General features: G+C 33.8%; 2 protein-coding genes across 2 annotated transcripts; both read right to left on the bottom strand.

The window, feature by feature from the left end:
• Window positions 1-10,269: 10,269 nt before the first annotated feature.
• On the bottom strand, window positions 10,270-10,806 carry LOTGIDRAFT_78054 (hypothetical protein; the record flags this gene model as incomplete). The annotated part of the gene is made up of 2 exons (XM_009061699.1): window positions 10,270-10,503; window positions 10,645-10,806. Coding segments are annotated over 2 exons (396 nt in total), but the record flags the coding sequence as incomplete, so codon positions are not given.
• An 8,331-nt stretch (window positions 10,807-19,137) lies between these two features.
• LOTGIDRAFT_228879 (hypothetical protein) lies at window positions 19,138-23,822 on the bottom strand (the record flags this gene model as incomplete). The annotated part of the gene is made up of 5 exons (XM_009061712.1): window positions 19,138-19,366; window positions 20,171-20,258; window positions 21,241-21,288; window positions 21,930-22,003; window positions 23,750-23,822. The coding sequence occupies 5 exons, from the start codon at window positions 23,820-23,822 to the stop codon at window positions 19,176-19,178; spliced, it is 474 nt and encodes a 157-aa protein (XP_009059960.1). The 3' UTR covers window positions 19,138-19,175.
• Between the last annotated feature and the right edge of the window lie 2,432 nt (window positions 23,823-26,254).

Genomic DNA, 26,254 nt, shown 5'->3' with positions numbered 1-26,254 from the left:
AATGATTACTACATCACGCAAAATACTATAACTTTGAAGAGGAAAGCAGTAATGTAAGTATCTTAAGGCACCAGGGAGTCAGAAGTGATCTAAATGAAGTGTTAATGTCGACTACTATATTGGTTTTGTCACAACAACACTCAGGTAATAACCAGTCTCTACCAAAATTTCTGTCTGGTTATAATAGAAATCTTATAGTGTACGTGGTTTGATACGGACGTAAGTCTTAGGGATGGTTAACATCAGTGACCACAACAAAATACATGGCGCAAATTTGAAATTTCAATGTTCATCCCTTACGACTATCAAAATACCATAATGTCACAAATCCGAGCTCAAGGACAACGATTGGTTGGTGTTAACATTGACAGAGCAGTTGACAACATCTACAACTCAATCTGCGAACGTTTCAAAAAGATATGAAGCTAAGCCCAATGCCTTCAATACTGACCCGCCATTGAAAATAATTTTCTTATTGTTTTTCCTATAATATCCACGGCACTACGAACAATAACTCTTCAAGAAGAGACGGGTTATTCTCTAACTAATTAAAATCTACAATGTATAATTTTTTTTGTACATCTTCACTTAATTGAAAAGTTAAAAGATTAAAATTAACTTTAGGTTAATGATCTAGTAATTAAAAGTGCATTCTCTTTGATTTCAGCTTGATGCAACGTACTCTGTATATCACATTGCTTGGTACGAGATGTTTACCTGTGCGTACAGTCCGTTGCATCACACATTATGAGCCGATAATTATGTTCTCGATTAAAACCAGGCGTTTTCAACCTTTCTTTTACTCCGTTCAGCATCCTTGATCGGCTGCATTACCTTCACACTATAAATCATTACTATTTCGTGATTTTCTCTTATAAGCTCTCCTTACAATCTTTTTCATTTCGGAAAATATAGCTCGACTGAATAGAACGACTTATAATAGTTGCCCACAAATTTTATCGTAGACTACAAAGTGCCTAATCTTATTTTGTAAGCAAATATTCAATTGTATAATCAAAGAGGCATCTTTCAGATGTCTGAAATTCTTTTCTTAATAATTTCATGTTCCCAAATAATCACTTTTAACAAATTCATTTATACCCATTTAGCGTTTAATTGTATACTTTAACTTCTGTATATATCACAAGGGTGTAGTGGTTTAGTTGAAAACAGAATTAATTTAGCAGAACTTTGATATCTTTATTACTGCCAAGAATTTCTTATCATGTCTCCAAGTCATTTGAAAGAAAAACCCACTTTTTTTTCAAAGTAAACCTTTCTAAACGCGCGTTTCCTGATAAGTAGTTTCTGATACCTGTAAGTCATTAAAAACGTGCCGAGTGATTTACAGTCTGATCTATTTTTAAAGAGGATTGCTAAAAGGCACGACTCCTTTAACAGACCTTCGTCAAAGATTTGTGTTTTATCAGTTTTCTACAGAATAACAAGAATTCTTTTCTCTTAATCACCTTGGTAATAAAGATAAAAAACGAGAAAATACCCAAAGCTACGCGGTGATGTTTATCTGGCCATACCAAGATATTAACTAATTTATTGCTAAATAATATCCTTATCAAAATCAGGTCATTTTCGTTCAGTTACAATACATGGTTCCGGTATACTTGTTAATTGATTAGGCATCTCTTTGATTCTATTATCTATTCTAACTAATAGTATCCTACTTCACACCCGTTATGTTTTTCCCTTTGACGTTTATTTAATTATTGGCTTGTTCATTGCTCTTGAAATCGTTATGGCAAAACATGAATTACATACCACAAGAAGGTCAATGGAAACGTTTCTGGTTAACACGCATTGGAAAGTTATTCCAGACATTTCGGCAATCAATTGAATATAATTCTTTGTGTGAAAGTGTAATTGTTAGATAACGACAAAGATTCTATCATTAATTTCAGCAATAGACTTAATGTTACAATCATGTAACATTTGTGTAATGAAACATTTTTCTACGTAATGCAACCGCGCCATATCTTCAAAACATTCAACTTTACATAAGGTCATACCACCACAACCTGGAAGATGGAATGTCATAAATCAGGTTAAACTACAAACAGCATCATTAAAACAGTCCATCAATTAAGGCAACAATTATTTTTAAAAAGTCCACAGTGACAAGTCTTGAGATCGAACATAATAATATTCATGTTACCTTCACTCGACTTCAAGATAATTGTAATCCATAAAAAGAGATATTGTATCACATTAATATTAAATAGCATATCAACTTGTCTTTCATTCAGACTAGGTATCTAACATTGGAATGTTAAGGCACCCAATGTTGGTTCAAGTTGTAAATACATTGACAGGTGACACTGACAAAATGAACTGATATTCAAGTTATGACTAGAATGGACCACAATGACCTCATATCTTACAAATAATGGGACACATTACTGGCATCAGAATGGTAATCGTATAACAATTTTACAGTAAACTAAGACGTTCGCCAATAAAAAGCACTTACATCAATTTGTAAAACTTGGTTACTTACAATGAGTATTAAATTTATTTTTCAATTTCTAGGAAGATCATCAAGCTGTACGTGATATTGATTTAGGGCCAATGAGACCACCAGCATCAGGTCCCATCAATCCTATGATTAAAAAGTGTTCAAGGAAAAGTTAGGAAGCAATTGTTATTTTATGTGTGTTTTGTGTCAATATGTGAATCAATTAGACAGTTCGAAATGAAAAGATCACTTACACTTCTTAAAATACAAGAAGCATGTTTTCTTGACGTTTAGAATTACATAATCCTGATTCAAATTCATGAAGATTTCAATGATCAGAATTTATCAGGAATATGCCAGGTGGGACATAGAAATTCTGGTCTAGGAGGTTCCAAGGAGTCTACATCTCAATATTAATTATACTTGATAATTTTCTAACGTCACATCTTTGACCGAGAAGATTGCCACTAAGTACCTTGGTAGTCGTGATTTACAACTTAAATCAGTTTTCTTTATTTTATTAGACTCTTAGAGTGGCAAAAACTGTCACTTCGTAGATTTAAGTAGGAAACTGTCGCAATATTTTACTTTCTGTCTCCAATATAAACTAGTTTTCATTCACATGAATTAAAATACTAGTTCCTTCTTATAACTCGATCACCAGTCACCTAACCAGATTTGTTTAAATTGTTTTAAATGATAATTTCTATCGATTGTAAGTTGGTAACAGGCCATTAATAATTGTTCTACGTACAGTTTCAACTCATGATTAGTGATTGATAATGATGAATAAAATTTTATAGTCTAGTCATTGACAGTGTGAACATTGTACACCGTCCCACAGAGACACATGGTCGTTACTCAAGAAACTTATTACATTTCAGGAAGGAGGGATTCGTTTAAACGAACTAACTTTCAGTTAATCTTTGTGATTTTTCTTGTACTTTTTTATGTATTGATTGGCTTTAGTTTGTTTTCATTTAAGTTCTGTTTTATTTAATATGCGACTATCATCTTTGTTTATAGACATGGAAAAATTGTGCTTGAAGACTCTTATAACGGGAATGGAATATGACACAATATGGCTGGCCCAATATTAGATATGTGCCTTATGGCAAAGATTTACTAACAAAATTTCAAAACACACCCAAAGCATAGCCGTTATTTCTCAAGATTTTGATGATCAGTTCATACCCTGTTTTTGATAAAGGAAACAGAAAATTGATGTTCTCTCTCCTGTAACTAAATGTTTACAGTTCGATGTCATCGACGTTCAGTCTATGGTAGGCCATTCCATATCATATGAGTATAGTAAGCCGAAGTAGGCGTTGTGTGATACAAGTGTGACTGCCTCGTGGATAAATATTTCGAAAAATTTCCAGCCACGAATTACAGAATCTTGATAATACTTCAAGTTAAAATGTTTTTAACACGAAAGGCTGGGAATAGAAACCGTGATGTTGGACTGAGGCAAGGATGACATCTTGTTTAAGAAAGATGATTATGACACTGACTTGAGCCTTTGTAAGCTGTATATGGACAAATTAAATTTCAAAGTGGAATAAGTGATCCCAGCGGATGAGCATTAAACAGGATGTTCAGAATTCTTAAAAAGGTACAACGTTTCCATTCAGAAGTACACCAAAGTTAAAACACGCCATATTTCCATTACTGCAAGAAACATATAAAAACTGAATATCGGACCGAAATAAATGATAATGTCAATGTTGATCATTAAAAAGGATGTCAGAAACCACTTGAGAGCAAGAATGTGATTGATGTTGTTGAAATATTGCAAGTCACTTCCACAGAAAATTGTTAATTTTAATTTCTGGTATTCAATCATAGCTTCCTGATCGAATTAACTGGTTGAATATTTCAAAATTTATAGAAAGGCTTAAGATAAACAGGGACTGGCAATATAATAATAATTTATCATTTTTTCTGGGGGTTCGACATTTATCACCATTTAAATCACAAAAGGCATGATAAAAACAATTGTTACAGTTATTACTTTCATTGACAGCCTTGGGTGGAACATTGGTCTTATCAGTTCTTTAAGATTGCAAGTACATTAGTCTTGATTTATTGAGCAATTCTTCCAACATTTACAAGGTTAAAAAAGGAGTGTAAACATAGTACGAACCATCGTAAAATAAATTTATATCATTTTCACACTTGTGGAAGCCGTGTTTTACAATATACATGTACCAACATACATTAACTTCTTGAACTTTTTCCTTTAAGTGATAATAGATAAGTTGAAAATATATTTTAATTTCTTTTGACCTTTGTCAGTGCTTCTATAGGAGAGGATCTTTTATAACACTATAAATACAATAGATTTGGTAGATCTAAATATATCGATTTAAAGGGACAGATTCGCCATCTGTTTCACTTATCGTTGTTTAGACCCTAATCAACCTTTGAAAATGGCGAAACAGTCCCTTTAAAACTTTTCGTTGTCGGTGTTCTCAATGATTGTTGATTTTCATCTTCTGATGGAAATATTAACAAAACATAGATTGAGACATTTAATTATAAGGTCCCCCTTGTGGAGGCGAATCACTGCAAGATCTTTGATGTAGGGTGAGTTAGACAGACAAATCAACAGATAAGACAAAATGTTTTACTCTAAATTTCTGCGTTGCTAATGGAGCATTTGTGTTTAATTTAATTTTTTAATCTAATAATTAATGACACATGCCAGTTGTTGGTGGTATCTTCTTCGAATGTTGACAGGTATGATTCAACAGCTATCTTACAATTTTTACACTTAAAACCTACTCCTTGAAGTGACCCATGAGCTTCAGGTTAGGATGTGTGCGTCAGAGATCCTCGGACAGATGGAAATTGAAAAGAGTAGACTAATAGAACTAACTGTGCTGTCCTGGCACAGTTTCACTCACTGTACACTGTATGGAGTTGCACGTTTCATTAGCCCACCCATGTGCAGAAACGTTGGACGTTTATCACTATTTATTTTTTGGGACTTTGGTCCATAGACACCACATTTCCAACGTTCTTAGTTTCCACATAAAATTTAATACTTTTCCGGCTGAATGTCTGTTACATGTCGTGCATATCAAATTAGTAACGTTAATGATGTTCTAATATGGGATGGAATAGAACTTGTTCTTCTCATGTTTCTACTGTAATTTGGTTCTAAACAATATTTACATACAATTTGTACAATGATTTCCTGATAGATTTAAACTATACAAGATTAATTTAGAGCCAATTAGTCGTATACGGCTACTCGCCAATCATCTCCGTGTGAAAAGTTTCATTGTAATAACATTAATAATCATTTAACTCTATTATTCTGTGGATAATTCTTCAGATTATATTTCCTTTCAGTCACTATCTACCGGAATTAATTTACTTCACATAATTACAATGTAAATAGACTAAAATTTAGCCCCGCGATGATAAAATTCCCTAGTACTGTCCAAATACAACTACATTACCCTGAATATTCGACACAAATAGTCTTATCATTCTCATACTAGTAACTTTAGAATTATTAAAACACCACCTGAAATTTGTTAGTAATCAATCTTAATGTGTGATCTTCAGACAACTGAACCATTTCGGCCAGTGACTCTATACTGAAGTTAAAGGGACACGTCGCCAGCCGTTTGGAAAATCGTACCCTAGTCTCAGACACGGGATTTTCATGCCGAGCTTATCAACAACAGTGTTCACAGCTCACCATCAAAATATGATCCTTCAAATCCATGTGTGTACAGAAAAGTCTGCGTATGAAGATTAAAATGACGACTCGTCTTCTCTTGATACTCCACCAAGTATATACTATGCTATGTATATAAAAGAGAATACATGTATATAGAAATAGAAATTTCTACCTTGTGGGATTGTGCGATCTAGTTTAGTTCTAGTACTATTCAAGACCTATATCAACCCCTTAAAATGGCGAACCATGGCTTTTTAACTATTAGCAATATGCCCTTCAAAAGCTTTGACATACCATAATTTTTTGTTAAGTTTGTGGATACTGCGATAGTGACGTCTCGGATGTTCGAGAAGAGTACTATTACTAAAGCACTACTATAAAAGTGCAAACAATTATTGTCTAAATTGTTTTAGTTACTTTACGCCAGTCATTGTAAACATTATTTGCCATAATGAAAGGTTAGATTTTATTATAATGTAATTAAACCCTTTAAATCACAGATGTTTGAGTTAAAATCTAGGTTAAAATTAATGTATTTCTAAAAATTGTTACTATTTTGTTCTAATATTTAATAATTCATTTTACTTCGAACATTTCTTCCGATTTTATAATAATAGTTTGTACTTGACATCAGCAGGGATCGTTTAAGTTTTAGGTAAAAACATTCCTAAAATTGTGTTATTTTATTGGACTTTAGCGCTGTCATTCAGAAACATTTTCAAGATACAACAGCAAGACATTGATTCTTGTTATGTAATTATGTTGCTTTGATTTCAGCTATATTCTTGACATTGATATCTTAACATATCATACACAGATAATATCTTATCTTAAATAATTGAATTATATTACTTTTTATCCTACTTTATTTGACATATTATGATCTAGACGTACTACGACTGAAAAAATGCATACTCTTAGATATGCAATAAGACTAGTTAATTTAAGAGCTACAGCGATGGCTCTCTTTGATTGCTGATAAGGAGTCTTGTTTAGTGGTTTATCGAATGCGCCTTGGGTAAAAATTTAAGAAAGGTTTAGTTGTTTGACAGAGGTTAACTTGTTTATATTCTTCCTGTCTGCATCAGTTTTTGATCCATTTTCTAGACGAAAGATTTCTTGGGACTTGGGAAGTTCATGAAATAGTGTCAGTCAACACAATCAATTGCGTAGCGACGGGGCGGGGGCATTTCATTTCATTTCATTTCCTGAGTTGCCGATCTCACATTCATTCCAGCAAAATTGAATGAAATTTTCCAATACAAATTATCAGTTCCTACACCGTTAGAATACGGTTATAAATCGTTTTTGGTACTTTTTTACGACTTTCTGAATACAAAGCTAGTTTTATGTTTTGTTTGAGTTTATTTACTAGTACCCTGCATGGAAAGTCAAATTTCAAAGCCTCAGAATCGTATTTCAAATGTTATTGTTGATAATCCTTAATGGTAGACGATCAACCGATTAATATATTTCTTATAAACTTTAATGATCAGCTTTGATTTTTTAATCGATTAAGCGACTGAGTGAATCTCTGGTCAAATGAACTTCTATTAAAGATTCCTGAAGAGTAGATTTTCCTTTCTCGTAACCTTAAGTGAAGTCCCATGAGCAGATAATTTTATTAGCATGAAAAGGTATGTTGGCGATTTCGAAGCGGAAGGGTTAATGCGATTTGGATCATTTGTCTGGTTGGGTTGAATTAAAGTGTAAACTTTGCTCTATGAGTGAACTCACATTGTCTAGGATTACTAATATTGATCTCAATTAACCATTAAGATTCATCTATTTGATCTTCTATGCTTGATGGAGATGATATCCGCGCTTCAGACGTCTGAAATCAAAGATTTAACTGGAATGTGTTCCGACGCGACGGTATTAACTATAGTTTTCATTAATCATAGATAAAAATGGTTACAACATAAGATTACATAGTGCTGGAAGATTAAATACATTTCTCAGTACATGTATATCCATGATGGTACAGAATTGTTATATGTTTCGCTGTATAAAGAGTACAGAAGAGATGATTGGAAGCTTGATAAACGTTCAGAGATAAGAAAACACTATTTGTCTTACTTCACAAAGTAAAAAGTTTAGTAGTAAAAGGGGAAAAACACATGCGATAACATTAATAACATTATAAATAGATGATGGATTTATGCATAAACTTTCAACAAATTTAAATTCTGCGTTTTTTGAGGTTTTTGTTTTTGTCTGGAATTTGTTTTTGAGATGATTCCTTCACCTCTGTCAACAGATTTCGTTTCTTTTCTTAACAGGTAACAGAATTACAACATATACTATCGTGAATAAACTTGTGGAAATATTTATCAGATCTGTAAACGCTTGTTTGAATCGTATTAAGGATTCTTTTGCATTCAACTAAAATTAACAAAAAATGCTGTTCAGGCAATCCACGCCTGGAATTATTCTCGCCAATGATCCACCACATTGCCATGATCTTGATAGACCTTTCAATGCTTTTGTTAACATTTCTCTAGACGCATTATACAGGACTGCAGTATGCTTATCTTCTTGCGTTCTTTTGTCAGTGCAAGTCGACATATTGCGTTATTTCAAGTAACTCTAAAGGCATGTATTCCAAAAAAACAGAACAGTTACTTGAACTCAATTTCTTTTCCATTTTTCAGACTTTAAGAATCTCAGATATACATTTCCGATAACACGACAACATAGTTCGTACCAGAACGAAAGTTTTAACTTTCACGGTCACTTTTGTTGAATTTGGTGAACCATATATCGAATCTTGGATAGCTTATAGCCAAGCCATAGTGGAATCTTTATCAGAAAAGTAATGCACACTAATAATGAAAACAGAACACCTGAAATTGTCAAATTTCATTGGTACCACAGTACAAACAAAACCCAAGAATAAGCAAAGACAATAAGTAAATTGCGCTCTTATTGCACATTGTACAACGGTATATGAAAATGTGTACATCAGCTTCATATTAAAAACCCTGACGTGTAGCAGGAAGAGATTGTTATTGAAATGCATCCAACAATTTCATTCCAGGAATAGTTAATGGTTGTTAATAAGAATTTGGAGGCAAATATCTACTTTGTAAATAGCGTCCCATGGAGAAGGTTGATTGTGGTAATTTGTGATAGACCAAGTGGAATGAAATAAACCAGATATTGAGAGGTAAAAGATGGTAATAGTTTAAAAATAAATTCCTGTCACGACCTATCACCTAATGATAAAACTATAACTGTATGTAAATGAGAATTCTGGTTCCTATAGGCTAATAGATAAGATTGACAAGTAATGTGATTTATTAAGATAATGAAAATCAACTTTTAAGGTGCTAGATATCAGATCTGTTTTAAGAATGGTCAATGATAAAACGAAGGAAGCATTTGTAATGGCAAAATGTTGCAAAAGTGAATTGTTTTTGTTCTGTCTTGATTTGGGCAATGTTATCAGTGGCAGAGCCAAAGGGGGCGGGGCAGAGGGGTCACCCCCTCCCCTCGGAGCCCCCAAAGCATGTTCTTCGGGCAAAAATATCATAGCTTGGATAGAAATTCGGGCAACCTCAGGTATTTCGTCCCCCTCGGTCATAAACCTCGCTCCACTACTGAATGATATAATTTCGATATACATATAATAAACATTATACGCTTGAGTATATGAAATCTTTAAAAAATGAATTAACTGGGTTAATATAACTGAACTAAACTGATTTGATTAGACTTTTATTTGTAAAATATTAAGGCTTTAGTGATTGCATTGGCCATAAATAAATTTCCACCAAGAACATCGGGAAGGTTTATAGTGATTATTGCCGCCAGAGTATGATCCAAATAGATTAAAGGGGCTACCACCTTGATTATAGCGGCTACCACCTTGATTATACTTATAGCCTTGATTATAGGGGCTACCATTATAGGGGCTACCACCTTGATTATAGGAGCTACCACCTTGAAATCTACCTCCGCATATTTTACCACATCCGTTTGATTCGCAACAGGTTTTTCCGTGTCCACAATCAGAGTCGTCTTCACAATGTCCTTGGAAGAAGCAGAAATACGAATAGAAGCTGGTAGAACAGGCTGACAGTCTGCGTGCAATGGGTCGACATTCCCGACCGCAACCACAAGCACAACATTTTTGGGAACCAGGACATGAAGCATCATCAGTACATCTGTTGACACAAACTGCATCGAATGGACCTTTATTGGCAGGACATTGACCAGGTTTTTCGGTGTAAATACTGACACATGATTTACCACAACCACTTGAACAGCATTTCTTATTAGCAGGACACTCCCCATCATACCTACATGGTTGTGAGCAAATGGAAAATTGAGTCTTTTGAGATGTATGAGGACATGTACCAGGACGTGGTGTTTCAATGGTATTCAAACATTGGCGACTGCATCCTCGTGAACAGCATTTCTTATTACCAGCACAATCAGCATCTTGAAAGCAATCGTGTCTACATGATCCAACATGGCCAATATTTTTATTAGCAGGACAGGTTCCTGCTTTAGGAAATACGGCACCTTGACAGACTTGGCCACATCCACTTCTGCAACATTTTTGTTGACCACGACAATCTTGATCTGTTGAACAGCGTTTGCCACAAGAGCTACTTGTAGGTCTAGCTGGACAAGATCCAGGCTTCAAGCAATCTTCAACTGTGGAAACACATGACCTTCCACATCCGTTTGAACAGCATTTTTGAGAACCAGTGCATTGGCTATCTGATGAGCATGTTGATACACAGGGTCCTGTGGCGAATGGTACTGGACACGTTCCGGCTTTAATGCTATCTTCAACTGTAATAGAGCAGGAGCTTCCACAGCCATTATAACAGCATTTCTGAGAACCGGAACACTGGCTGTCCGTAGTACACGTTGAAGTTGAAATACACGATCTTGTGTTAATTGATGCTGGACAGGTTCCAGGTTTGTGTACAACGGGATTGTTGCAAACAGGACCACATCCACTACTGCAGCACTTCTGAGCTTTGATTACAGGTACATGTATTACTGAAATTTATGTGCACAAATAATATTTCATTAAAGGCCACAATATTTCGACGCCAGAGAGCGATTGCCTACAAGCATGGATTATGCAGAAATGGGTGCGTAATACATCCTTTGCTTTATTGACAATCTGACTAGGACTCATCGTAGTTATCTTATTAGATTACCCTCTCGGCTCGATAGACTGAACTAGTTAGACAGAGCACGGGGTGTTTCCATGTAGAATGTTCACAGAAACATAATGATTTTGTACCATTAATCTTGTAATCTGGATAAAGTAATGGATATGGAAATAAGCATGGCGCTCAATTTACATGGCTTAAATCTAATTCCTTTCTAATTTGAAATATAAACTATCTATTAATTGAAGATATCAAATTCATCTGTATCATTAATACTTACTAGTTAACTTCCCCGTCCAGCAACAGAAACCATTGATGCATTCAGTATAATCAGGACACTGGTTGTATGCTCCCGGTGAACATCTTAATTCGGTTTTACAATCTCTATCTAACACGGGCTCTCCACTTGGGCAAACGTTGTTTTTACAAACAAAATCTATCATAAGTAAAAACAAATTTGACTGTTTACACTTACGATCAAATTTCGAATGTAATTTGTGGGAATTATAGCTAATTTGGTAGTTTTTCATGTTAATAATAGTTTATGTAGAATTTTTGGTAGTATAAATCGATTTTATTGGAGACAGCTTTTGACCCTATGCTGAAGCATACAAAACATTTACAAGCGTTACTTCAGCATCTAATCAATGATAGTCACATGTATTTAGTTATTGGGCCTTCAGCAGCTTCTGATGGCCTGTCACATTATGTGCTGCAGAAATGGTTAGAAATTTTCTTTCTTTTCCAGTATCTTCATTCTGTGATACTTCTTATTACGTGTTTGATATTTGAATATATCATATGTACACTGTTTCATAACAAATGATAATAAAATAATATATACAGACCTACACAGGCTACCTGAGGTTTACACGCTCTTGTTACACAATCAACCCTCTTTGACACTCGGCAATTTGTATTCTGTCTACATGAATTTGACTGAAAAAATGTACAAACTTAATTTATAAGCAAGCCACGGGGCAACTGTAACGTTGGAATCAAATTTTATCTAAGTTACCTTGTTTAGAATAGTGCTTATATCTTTTATGTAGTCTATTTACAATTGGGACAAACTTTCGTTTCGTTTCTTTATTAGCTTTTAAACGTAATATATATTAGAAAGAAAAGCTAATAAAAAGAACGGAACGATAGATTTGTATAATTTTAATTAAATTGCCTTAAATGTATCGAAAGATCGGCGGTCTTCTTTTCTTTGATTGCAGCAACATTTGAATGCAAGATCAGAATTATGTAGGCATTCTCTGAGGTAAAATAAATATTTCAAGTTTCACATTTGTTTTCAAAGCCAAATATCTGAGTGGTTTTATTAAAAAGAAATGAACATTCAACGATTCTTTTCGTTTTTACATATAAAATTATCTTTTATGTCTTTCTTAATTCTTAATCATCTTTTTGTGTATTCTGTTTCTCATTTCAACATAATTTTCAAGATTACAGCATCAAACATTCTCCAATACATGTGGTAATGAATGATCAATGAACAATGTTGTTCATCCCTAAGCATGAAATTAAATGATTTTATTCGTTATACAGACTTGAAGTAGCCTAAAATTAATGATAATTTCCTTAACATTTATAGATCCACGTTTGAACTTCCTGTATCAAGTTCAAACCCTTGAGTTGTATAATACTTATAGCTTCCGATAGAATGCTAATAAGAGTCATTATCAACCAATTCGAGACGCATTATAAAAGAGTACCCTAAAGCAAATTCAGATCTAAATAGCTTCAAAACAACCTTAAAACATTTTATCGTGATTTGTAAATTTGTAAATGATTTGCAGACAGATTTAAATTTAGAGTTAAACCATGTTTAAAGACCGAGAAATCACGTTACATAAATCCTTTTAATGCGATCTATCTTTTATGATGTATGTCTAGAATGATACTTAAACATTGACTATACTACTTCCTAACATACTATCATATAATTTTAAGTCTGTTATTTTGCTCTAGGAAATGATGTTCGAAGTTATAAAATCGTACTTTAATATAATAAGTATTGTCAGCAGTAGTGAGGTCACGAAATTGATGGTGGAAGAGCCGAAAGACTGGCGAATTTGGTAACTTTTAGTTGGTATATTCACCCTGCGTTTAAAAATCGCTATAACCAAGATCAGGTGAACTGATAATTTACAGTGGAACTATAAATTACAGAGTGAACTATCAATTTACAAACTGAACTATCAAATTACAAACTGAACTATCAATGCATAGAATGAACTATCAATTTACAGACCGAACTATCAAATCACGGAATGAACTTAGAATTTACAGACAAACTAAAAATTTAAAGATAATAATAAAAATCATTAACTGAATTAAAATGTATTTTTCTAAATTTCTTTATAACAAATGGCCTCCTATACTGTAGACCCCAATATAAGTATGATTCAAATTGCCTGTTACTCTGATCTATGTCATTACAATCACTACTATAAAGAAAAAATAATTACTTACAGAACATGGGTAGTATTCATGTGTTGCCAGAACGTCACTAAACGTTAGGAATATCTGAAAGAAAAACAGACTCTATCACTTACAGACATTTAAAAACAGCTACATTATTTCATTCTATTTTAATATATAAAACTACGTGAGAAATACAAAGTAAAAAAAAAATCAACTGCCTGATCTGTCATTCTAAAGGTCACAACATGTGCAGTTCCCATAAGGTAAAGGGAATGGATGATAAGTGCTGGTAACTCCAGATGAGTTATTTAACTTAACTTAATTTAAAATCACAATCTTGTTCCTCAATTCAGGTTTTCGGGCAACTGCCTTGATAGCTGTGCCATATGGAAAACACGATAGATAGATTAATTCCTAACCTCAATAACTCTGCCATACGAAACAATCCACAAGCAAACCAGATAAATTTACTCCTCATTGTCACCCTTGTTATTTTCAAAATCAAAAAGTATGAATGCCTATACTTACAGCTATGAGTGCAGCGAATCGAAACATCTTGTAGTGTTGCAGCTTCCCAGTGAAATGAGGTAGAAGATGCAGCAATATATACCATCATCAACATCCTGATATTAAAAAATAGTCTAAGATAATTGTTTGATTAAATAGGTTAACAACAACCTGGACTCGATAGTGTTTGAACCCCTCCTATACGTGACGAGACCGTTCACATCTCTTACAATATGGAAAGTAACATTAAACAGTTATCCACCCTTCTTCAATTGTGTTGACTTTGATCTTTTACATATCTTCACATATTTCTACCACTGAGTACGGAGGGGTATTTACGATCCCATGTTTATACAAATTAACATAGACATGTATGCACAAATAAAACGGTTGATTGAAAGTAATGTTCTCGGCCTAAATGGAATTATATATCAATAGCATTGAAACAAACTTTTGCCGTAAACATGGACAGTCATTAAGTAACTGGAACTGAAAGGGCTAATACCAACATACACTGCATGCAGAAGGCGGAATACAAGCATGGCAGTGAAATCCTCGACTATGACCCGCGTCCAGGGAGGCCTTCAACAGCAACCAATCGGGAAAACATAGACTGGATGAAAGACGATTGGGCGTCTTATTACAAGTGTTGTGGGTATCTCTCATTTCAACTAAGGACGAATTTTTAGGGTCGCTGCAGACAATTTGTAAGCCTCGCAGTATACCTGGCAAAAGTGTGTAAGCCTACAAAGGGATTTTTTATAAAAAATATAATGAATCAGTTTGAATCAGTTTTAAATTTTACATATCTTATTCCAAATAGATTTAGCTCATGTAATTAAAATTTGAAAATGTGACCAGTCAAACATGGGTCTAAATTTAGCCTCGGCCACCAGATTGAAGTTTATGTCTTTTAAGGGCCTTTCTACGTTCACACACATTTCTCTAGATTAAGAATTCATTATTAACACCATAATCAAATACTTTGCTTGATTCTACTTTTCAAAATGCGGAAAATGTAAATTAAAGATGGTTTTTCGCATTTGTAAGAGTACAAATAGTTTACATTTGCAAATTACGGCATTTTAATGTACAACAAAATTAAATACAATGTAGCATCATTGACTTTCTTACAAATGACATACCCCACCTTATTGTTTAGGTCATTATGTCGCAATTCAGGTATTCTAATTTCTATTATTTACTCAGTGTTGATTGTTCAACTCGTGTTAAAAGATAAGTATAAAAGGATTATAGCGTGAGCATATCTCCATCTCCACAATGTCAAGCTATTACCAACTTCGTACAAATACCTTGACTGTCACATTTCTTGTATCATGCAAGTCCGAAATGAAGCGAGTTGATTGGATTGTACCTTAGCGAATACAGCCTCGACAGAAAGTATGTGAACACAAATTCATTATGTATACAACCTTTTTATCGAGGTCTCTGATTGGCTGTATTCGCTGGCGTACAATCTAATCAAATTTTTTTGTGGCTAAAGCATACACGAGACTTATTGCGCGTTAAGCGCTTGAAGAAACCTTCAAATCTTCAAGAAAGATTAACATTATAGTCATAATATGTATTTCGTACAACGGTCGAGATTTTAAATTCTAAAGCTTTGCGCATAGTGACAATTATGTTCAAACAATACAGGTCATGATATTACTATTATTATGGTAGTTAGTAAGCAAATATTCAACAACATTTTAGTGTAAAGATGGCGAATGCAACCCATATTTTGCCCCTTTACACATGATAACTAGTAACCCTTTTTATTTCTCATCAATTCAATGAATTGTTTGGCAGATGCACCAATGGAAGGGAAAATAACCTACAAATTGTTCAGAACTACCGAGTTCGGTTTGTTCGGGCTAATTCCCATTAGAGCTAATTCCAATTTGAGCTACTTTTTCCCGTTAGGACTACCAGGATACTTATACAAATAGACTACATCTGAGCTTCGAGAAATACAATTTATCAATAAACGATGTTTTATTGTTCTCAGATAGAAGCTTAAATGGAAAATAAATTAGTCCCTATGAGAAGGACTGTAGTTAAATTGGGAATTAAAATTGATACTAGTATGTAAAAATAAATTCATTAAGTTTGTCATTTAACGCCATGTACTTTTATCTATTCTAATTTTAGGTACACGACTGATTAAAACGTATCAGTTTCATTTAAAATTAATCATTTAATGTAGCACGCCAAAGGTCAAAATTGATCTTAAAGTATGAATAAAAAAGATAACACTATTATTACATATTTTATATTATGTTTTCTGGTGTGTTTGGAATTTTAATCGATTACGGCAATGTGGTCAAGTTTCATTCACAAGACAGAAGAAGATTAAGTAGCTTTTCCAAGTATTTAAGTACTGACATGCAAGTTGAAGAATTGTTGAAGAGTTGTAGTTACATGTAAGTTAAAGAAAATGTGTCAAGATTTACAACTTCCACCATAATGCATAATTTGATGTGCAGGATTGCAGGATTTTTTATCATGGAAAACATCGATGCTGGCAGTATTCAAATCAAAGTACTAACAACTAACACTGAAACGTTAGTAAATATATATTCGGTTAAAAACATAAAAGTTAATGAAAAAGAAGCAGAAGATGTTTTGAAATTTAAAGCATGATTGCATTACAATTTGTAATGAAAAAAGATTTTTCTTGATTTAGAAAAGAATTACCAATGATAAAAGAATAATCTGCAACCTGGCTGAAATTTGATAACTATTTCAAAAGTAGATATTTTATCACTAAGTCGTAAAAAGGTTCAGAAATGGCAAACAAGTTACAAGAATAATATATATTGTCACACAAACTTAGAATATCTTTGATATCCTCTTATCTTCAAGAATAATTCTGTTTCAGCAGTACCCGTATTTGTCTCTATAGTTGTCTTAAAGTGCTATTATACCTTGACGTTTCATCATACACCAATCAAGTTTCAAGATAACAACAACAAAAAATTGATAGTGTGAGTCGAAGTATTTTTTTTGGTACTAGAATTTGGCTATAGTTGATTTACAACTAAAAATAATGATCATAGGAGTCCATTTCAATCTTTCAAGTTTGATAATGGGGTAGCAATGCAAGCATGAATTTACAAGAAAATTGGCTTCCAGATCAAGTTGTTAATATCCTTAGTTTACACAACCCTTAATAAAGCTGGAAAACATGAGTGTTGAAGGTTATGTTTCAAAATTATTAGACAAGGGCTTTAACTCTTCCACCCAAAAAGATTATCTGTATTTGTTGACTTATCTTAAATTTATATTCACTTACCCACAAAACAAATAATAGACGCTGGTATATTCTTATTTGATTTTGTACAATCTCGTCTATCTGACTTCCGAGTAAACTACATAAAAGCTTTTATTCACAGTACATGTATTTGTAAGTGAGGTCGTTTCATGGCTTTTAAAATCAATTCTTTTTTTTGATAAACCGACTGACAAATAAAATGTTCAAGAACATTAAAATAAAGTTCAATCGATAATCTGTAAGTGTATTATTTCGTGGAAAATATCGATTTGGGTGCAATTTTGTAATGCTCTTTTTAATCAAGGTTGTTGTTTTTATTTGACATGCTATAGGCCTAATAATAAGTTACAGTTCGATATCCAATAAATCTTAATCCGGAGGGAACATAAATACCGCACCGATCAAATCGATTTATTGACTTGTAAGGCAAAAGGTGTCTATTCTTAGAAAATTGTAGTACATCATTGCTAGTATTTCGGATATTGTATGATAACCTAATGAAGTTAATTCTTAACTATGAATTTTGCGGTATCCGTTAGATTTTTTAATTACTGTCATCGACTATCACTCAAGGGTTATTGCCACGATGTCGATAGATCTTAACGGCTTTAAGGTTAATCACATCAAGCCAATTAAATATATTATTTGCGAAAGTGCTGAACAACGAGGGTTGGCTAAAAAGCTAACAAGACCTGTTACAAGTCAAAATGTTTCATTTAGTTCTCTTCATTATAGTCCTCTTCCAAGTTTACAAACCTTTTCAAGCGATGCTGCAAGACCTGAGAACCTGGTAACAAGAATTAAAATGGCGACAGATAAGCTCTAATTTCATTCCAGGAATGAAAGAAAGTCTGATGAGGCCAAATAGGGCCATAATATCATCAGGATATGTTTCAAAAAGGCGCTTTTCATACGCAGTCAAGACCTTTGTTCCCGTATAACAGAACCTTTGACATTTTAATCTTGTTATTGACAATGTGCTCATCCCTCTCAAGAGAGATACCTACTAGCAATATGTCGAGTGGCCAATCGTCGATCAGTCATCGTCAAGGCTCTATCCACTACGATTGAATTTCACAGCCCATTCGTACACTGCAAAAAGAAGAATCATCATGCCTTAAGGTGCAAAATACCAGTGTTGGAGTTAGCACTTTCAGATGCAGGTACTTGATGATGGATTGATGTTCCATCCATTTGTGGTAAGTTCTAAAGATGTTCTGGTACAAATACAATAAGTCATTAAATAGTTGTACATGTAGGCGGCAAAAGTTAGTTTCATTCCGATTTAACTACCTTAGCCGTTGAACGTTTTAACCAACCCTCGAAGTAAAGACTGTTGTGTTGAAGGACCCAAGGTTATAAATGCAAAATTTTCTATTTTACAGTAAACTGTGAAACAAATCTTTGAGTATAGTTCTAACATATTATATTGTATAATATTCGTAGCATCAATAACAAGCAAGAACGTTACTGCAAAAGTTCTGTTGTGTAAGAAATTCAAGGAGATTCCGTATTTATTGCACAGAATACAACCTAATGCTAGTGAAGGGACGGTGGTACAAGTATAACCCAAGAATACACTTTATGTGGACAAGTGTATGGTTATGCAAGCTTTCAAATAAATTTATTTATTAGTTATTATAAAACGGAATGTTATCCCAAAATACCAGTGGGACCTGTGTAACAACAAACAGCAAATCTGTCTACTGGATCAACTGCACATCTTGTATCATCTGGACAAGATACACGGTGGAAACCTCGACCACAAAACAGTGCTTTATGATTACCATCTATAATAGGTTGATTGATTTTACATACACCAGCTAATGTAGGTATTTTACCATCTGAAATGCGAATGAAAAAGACGTGATATGATACAAGCGGTTGTCAAACATGATATTCGCACCTAACTGAAGTATCGTTTACATGTCAAATGTGGACGGATGGACAGATGCGGCGTCATTATACGTCCCCAATTGACCATATTGAATTCAATTAAAAAGAACAGATCGAAATCGTTAAAATATTGAAAATCATATCGGGTTCAAGCTCAGCTATGTTTAACGCTTCAGAATAAGAATCCGGAGTAGTGCTCTTATCAACAGATAAGTACAGCCAAAGCGACAAGGTGAATATATAATGGAAAATTGACGTCTAAATAGGCCAATTTGCAGCTGATACAGCTCAATTTGACTATACGAGAGCTCAAGAATATCAATCCACCAATGTCTCAATCAAAGCGGTGAGCAAGAATCTTCAGGTCAGAATTCTTACCACCTTGCATTCAAATTATCAAAATTATAGATCAAAAGCGGAAATCTTGACCTACATTAAAACCGACTGCCGATTATAAGTGGGGGCATGGTCTTGTGGGAGTTGAAGACGCTTAAATAGTCAGCCTCCGCATACACTAAATAATTACATTTCGAAACTTTTTTTAAAATTCCGTCTGTGAATTTAAATTGAAATGAAATGGGTTTTATTAATTAGCACACTGGGATAAGGAAATATATTTATGGTAGATAATTATGCGGACGGAAATCTTGCTTTTTTTTAAAAAGGTAAATAATAATACCACCAAATCGCAGTATTCAAATATTTTGAAGCACTATTACTATCGAGTTATAAAATATATTTAAAGATCTTACCCACACAAATTGGTTGAGGGCTGCAAGGACTAGTAAAACAGTCCACTTTCATCAGTCGACATACTTGACCTTGCTTACATTGGATGTTCTGTAACAGCAAACAAGATATATACATTATAGTTTATAATATGTCAATGGTGCATATAGCTTTTACTCAAATTATAACAGTGATCTGGCAAACCAGGAGATGAACAGATCATTAAGTTGCAGCAAAAGAAAAGTGAAGTAAAGCATATTTCCTGATCAAATTGCTAGCCTCAAGGGATTACGAATTTAAAAATAGGTCATTGTAATTACAGATCTGTCGATGCTATGATTTCAGAATCTAACAGTAAAAGTGTAGGTTTATTCTGCCAATTTTTCGCAGAACAGTTCACATCACACATTCAAATACAACAAACTGCAATTAAAGCATGGGCAATAAACGTTATCTACTAACATTGATCATTAAAGAAGTGTAAATAAAATGCACGAAGTACCCTATTGGGCAAATGAAGACAAGACAACGCCATGCAGTGCGCAATGAGAGAAATTTTGTCAGGACAATGGCGTACTCTTTTTTCTATTTCCAACTGTACAAGCTAAAAGGGAAGCTCGTACAAAAGATGACACGCCTTTTCCATGCTCCAAGTATACTTAACTATGAACACCCTTCGAAATGGCAGAAAAACGTAGTGCAAATCCGGACAAAACATGTAAAATGCCTCTTGTTTTGATATCATTAATTTAAAATATCTTCAGTCTAACCTGATAAACATAGCGCCACAAAATGCCAGTGCTGGAGAGGGTAGAAATTTGATTGGTTAAAGCAGACGTCATCGAGTTAGGTCAAAGGTTCATTGGTTAGATTAAAAATAAAGTGTAAAAAAACGGAACGAAAGTTTGGTCCGATTTCGATTAGACTGAAACATCTTTGATTAAACAGATGCTTTCCATCAGAGACATGTCTTCTGATATACGTCAAGAAGGTGTAAATCTAACAATTATTCGTTTTGGTTTAATGATAATACACAACCCTATTGGGTGAATGGTGATGCAACCAGGCAGATGTGGTACACTAAATAACTCACTCGTGTAATACACGGATCTGTAGATTCTCCATTTACAAATACAAACACCTGTAATACATAGATCGGTTATAATGATAATGGAATTGCTAATTTGAAACTTGTTGATTCGTATCTGATTCTTGATGGCTATTTTATAGAGGTCGGTGAGATCAGTTTCCATAAAACCGTTTTCTACCTAACTTTTACAATAAATATTGACAATATATTAACATTACACAAATTCTCATACGTAATACAAACGTTTTTGAAGACTCCAATTAATGAGAGTACGAAGCTTTAAGTGGATAGTTGACATGACAATGTCGCCAATTCCCCATACAACAGGAACAGGCGTGGAGATTTATGATGTTTAACGCATGTTCAAATATGTTTAAGGCTCATACCATGTTAATTCTTGGATTTTTAGTTACTTTTCATGCGTAAAAGTAGACGAAATTCTAGAAAATGACATCACTAACTTCTAAATAGTCATTTTTAAATCGATTTATGCTTTTACAAGTTATCAACGTCAGGCGTGTATTAACGTTAATCTGAAGAATTAAGGTGGGAATAGATGATGTACTGTTTCCGGTGCGGTGTACGGTGCTGGGTTATCGATACAGTAGAAAATAGTAGAAGCGAATCGTGTCCGGACCCGTACCTAGTGTTCCCTTGTTCCATTTTCTACTGTAAGATCGATCATTCCCTACCGTCCATGCACCGGACACCGTACATCGTCTATTCCCATCTTTAGACTCCGAAATTAGCATTGCATTTTGTCTACCTACCATTAAGTAGAAAAATGGTTAATTAAGGTAATACCCAGAACAATTCTTTTATAGCCTGCCTTAAAATAGGCAGATTGTGGCCATTTAGTTTTATTTCCATATTCCAACAGTACAAACTAATAGCACAGACATAATAAAATAGAGCATAACTTACGCTTAAACAAATAATAATACAAAATTTATTCATTGTATAATATCCAGACACCTAAATTTTCTTTACACAAGTTTTTGTTCAAGGTGGAAATTATTCTAATGATTTAGCATATGGTTATGTTATGTTTTATCCCAACTGTTTCTATAGATAACGCCTATCCTAAATCTTTGTTTTAAGACAAAAATAATTCCTACACAAACTTATGTCTTATCTGTGTTTGAAGTTACGATTTTTCTAGAACTTGATAGTAAAATGGGTAAAATATCAAAATCCACCATCAGAGAAATAAAAGATTTGATGTGATATTGATAGTGTTTACTTTTGAGATATAATCATTCAATTCTGTTTTACAACTTCGTGAATACTAAACTTAAATTATACTTATCATTATCTATATTGGATCTTGTATTGTAAAACCAATAAATAAGTGGAGTGCCAAAACAGAATGCAAATGATTAGATTCAGATTCAGATGTTAGTGTTAATTCTTAATGGGATTGTAAAGAGGTTTTCTAAACTGTATCGGGAACACTGATAGTATTAATTTGCACCATTCCAATTTTAAATCAAACGTGTGTGGTTCCTGCAATCCCTTCAACTTATTGGGTTATTCTGTGATTCTGCTCTGTTATAAGTCAATTATAAACTAATCGTCCAGCCATACTTCAGTTAACAAAATAGTTTGTAGCATATTGCATTTTTCAACTGAACGATTCGTGTCATATCGAAATGACGCTAAGGCAAGACAAAACCTTTATAAAATACTGTTCAAATAACGCAGATTGATTTCGCCGATTTTTTAACTTCTTAGATACGGGTGATAAGACAGATTTTAGGTTCTAGCTCTATTTCATGACTCTGAGAAAATCTAACACGTTTTCTTATAGCATATAATAAATATTCTGGACACCAATGGGAAAATCATTAATCCAGTAAAACATGTTACATCAAATTGGAAACACATTACATTTCTTTATTTGACGTTATTTGAAATATTGGTAACATCAATTCATCGTAGAGACTGGTATTACACCAATCCTGTTTTGATATAGCAGTTTCATCAGTCAATGAAAGACAGTAATTCAATTGCTAAAAGAGAGTCAAGAGAGTCGTCGTGAATTATTCAGAGACATACGAAACAGTTTGCTTCTTATTAAGCTCACTATCAATTAGTTTCTGCTATTTGAAGCCAATCCTCTAAGAAGGCTTGTATATTACTCTACATAAATTTTAAAGATTAATCGAATCCGTAAGGCTGTTGGTCATTGAAGTACAAGAGATAACCTAGAACTGGACACTTAGGAGATTAAGATCAAATATTTCAGATGTTCTCTGTGATAAGATCTAAATGAAATTAGATGGATTTCTGTGTACTACTTTGCTGTATATAAGGCTAGCGAGCGAGGAAGCATCGAACTCACTGCGTACTCGCGGCTCTCTGTTAAAAAGAAAATGTAAGTAAAAGATCCCATGACATAGTAAACTATCACAATTTAGAATCAGTTACGATCATTATTTCTTGGCCTACGATCTTGATTAAGTTGCTTTTGGGGTTTTCGTCAATCGGGACTGCGCACAACAAACATTACCCTTAGATAATGTTAGTGTCGCAAATCGCCTACTTCCTGAGGCCGAGAGTGGATAAAATTTCAGAGCAGTCATGATTATATTGGCGCCCGCTTCTAAAATCAACTAAATTCTGACATTGGGTCGAAGTTGTTTTAGGTTACTCCCCATTTAAAAGTTAATGGTTTCGGTTAAGATTTCAGTTATGTTTATTACCGTTGACTTTGTACCCTCCTTATCTTCCAAGCAAATTGCTCAAAGATTCAGGACAGATATGTATATGAAACATAAAATAAAGAAATTAGCTTCCTTGTCAAAACTAGCATTATTCCAGAATATATTGTTGTTGATATCGTCTGAAAATCAACCCTGTAAATCAAGAAAATGTCCTCGTGATAATGCCTATGAGAGTAATAAATTTATTATAGTCTATAAATTTACTTGTATACCAGCTGTGCAAATTGGAAATGAGATATAATTGTACACAGATCTATTTTGTTGTTAAATTGAAGATCTATAATACAAGTCCCAATGGTGCTTTGTATATTCTTTATTCCTATAGACACATTAAGGTAATGAACAATAACGACTTTGTACAGTTTCCATTCAATACTTTTATTAAATCTAAACTTCAATTTATTTTCTGTGTATGTACCTTAATGAGAGAAATGTAATTAAGGTGTAACTAGTAAAAAAAACAATTCAATAAAACTTCGATACTAAATGACAGCCGCGATTTCGCAATGCAATTAAGCATTTGCATTCAGATCAGTCTTGGAAATCGAAACTAATTTAACTCATGCAATTTCCAGTTTAACTCTCTGTCATATATTTCTAAATGCAAACATTGAACTATATTTTTTTTTAATTTTCTTTAATCAAAGAGCGATTTATAAAAGGCTAGTGAAAGATCTGATAATCTTTGACGTTTATGAATCTATTTTAAATAGCCCATCTGTTATTTAGCTTGGATCAAAAACACACTGCGAGATTATTTTTCTAACCTACCAGGTTGTTACTGGGAATTAATAGTTTGTTTTCAATTCAGAATGAAATTTACTATACAATGTAAGATAGGTGAGTTGTTTTATCTGCGTGGTGGCTTAAGTCATAGAACTAGTAACTATTACAAGTGTTCTATGGTTAGACTAATATTTCTATTGCAAAGTTTTATTTTATAAATTAAATTATTGCTAATGATGATGATGGCTAGACAAGTTGATGATAGATTGATATAGAGTTCATGCATTGTTCATCAACATTGTTCCAATCCGGTTTCTTAATTCATAGATTTCAATTCGCAGCCTGTTAGTTCTTCGACTTTCGCGAGGCTCGAGTGAACATTTTACACTTCCTTAAGTACCAATCTTATTGAATGAAATCAATTTCATGGTGCTGAATGCACTTTTTGATGCTACTCATGGTAAGGCTAATAACGACGGGTTACGCCACACAGGTTATAATTACTGAAATGCTACTTTAACTGTCAAACAGCGCACAGTCTATCGTATGAGACGTGGATTATTGTTTGGTATCTTAGCTACAACTGCAGTACCGGTATCATAAATATGATCATAATCCAAGTCTCATCACTATGTGGTTTCTATTCAATGAAATGGCGATATCAATTGGAACCAAATTTAGGTACTAGTATTTGCTACTAATGGTTAATCGGAAGTATTTGTTCGACAAAGATGACATAGTGGCATTGGAAGCTAACTGACAGTCACCATAGGCTGTCAGTGGCGGCGCCAGACGTTCCATGAGAGGCTTATGACGCCTCCTCTCCTCTTTGTTGCAGCATTTTGAATTCAGCCTCGACAGTTGTCCCGTTGATTCAATTTGCCCCCTATTGTCTCGAAATGCTGGTGCCGCCACTTTATAAAGCACCATTTGAAGAACCGGTAATTTGAGACACAATTTGGTATGTACATGTCAGTCATGATGGATATGAAGATAGAGCATATTAAACCAATTCCAGCGTTAAAACATATTTATTATATTTACATTTAAAGATTTCATAAATTCATTCAAAACCATTAAGGAATAACTTTCCGTCCTTTGGATTGCTCATATGGTGAGCGAGTTCATCCGATATTATGATCTGTCTTTGAGATACTGATGTCTTATCTCAAGATTATAATGGAAGTGCTGATGATGGTGTTTCTTATGCTGCATCTGCTGATGACTGATATAACAGTTTTCTATAACATGAGTCAATAAAAATCTATATCCAATATAGATCTGGCCTTAGTGAAGCAAATGATGTATCTGCAGATATTAATGATGATGCTAATGTTGTTTCTGGTTTGACCTAAAAGTGGTGCTGATGTTGTTTCTCTTTCAACCTAATGGTGGTGCTGATGCTGTTTCTATTTCATCATTCATCATTTCACCATTCATCAGAAATCTAGGTCTGGTCTCTCTGATGTATTTGAAATTATTGTTGATGTCACTGATGGTGTTTCTGTTGTTTGATTTGAAAGCTTATTACTACAACAGTTTGCAGAATTACATGCTGATTTCAG

The sequence above is a fragment of the Lottia gigantea genome (genome assembly GCF_000327385.1).
Source record: "Lottia gigantea unplaced genomic scaffold LOTGIsca_5, whole genome shotgun sequence".
In the NCBI taxonomy this organism is placed as follows: Eukaryota; Metazoa; Mollusca; class Gastropoda; family Lottiidae; genus Lottia; species Lottia gigantea.
This window is presented reverse-complemented; position numbering and strand designations above follow the sequence as displayed.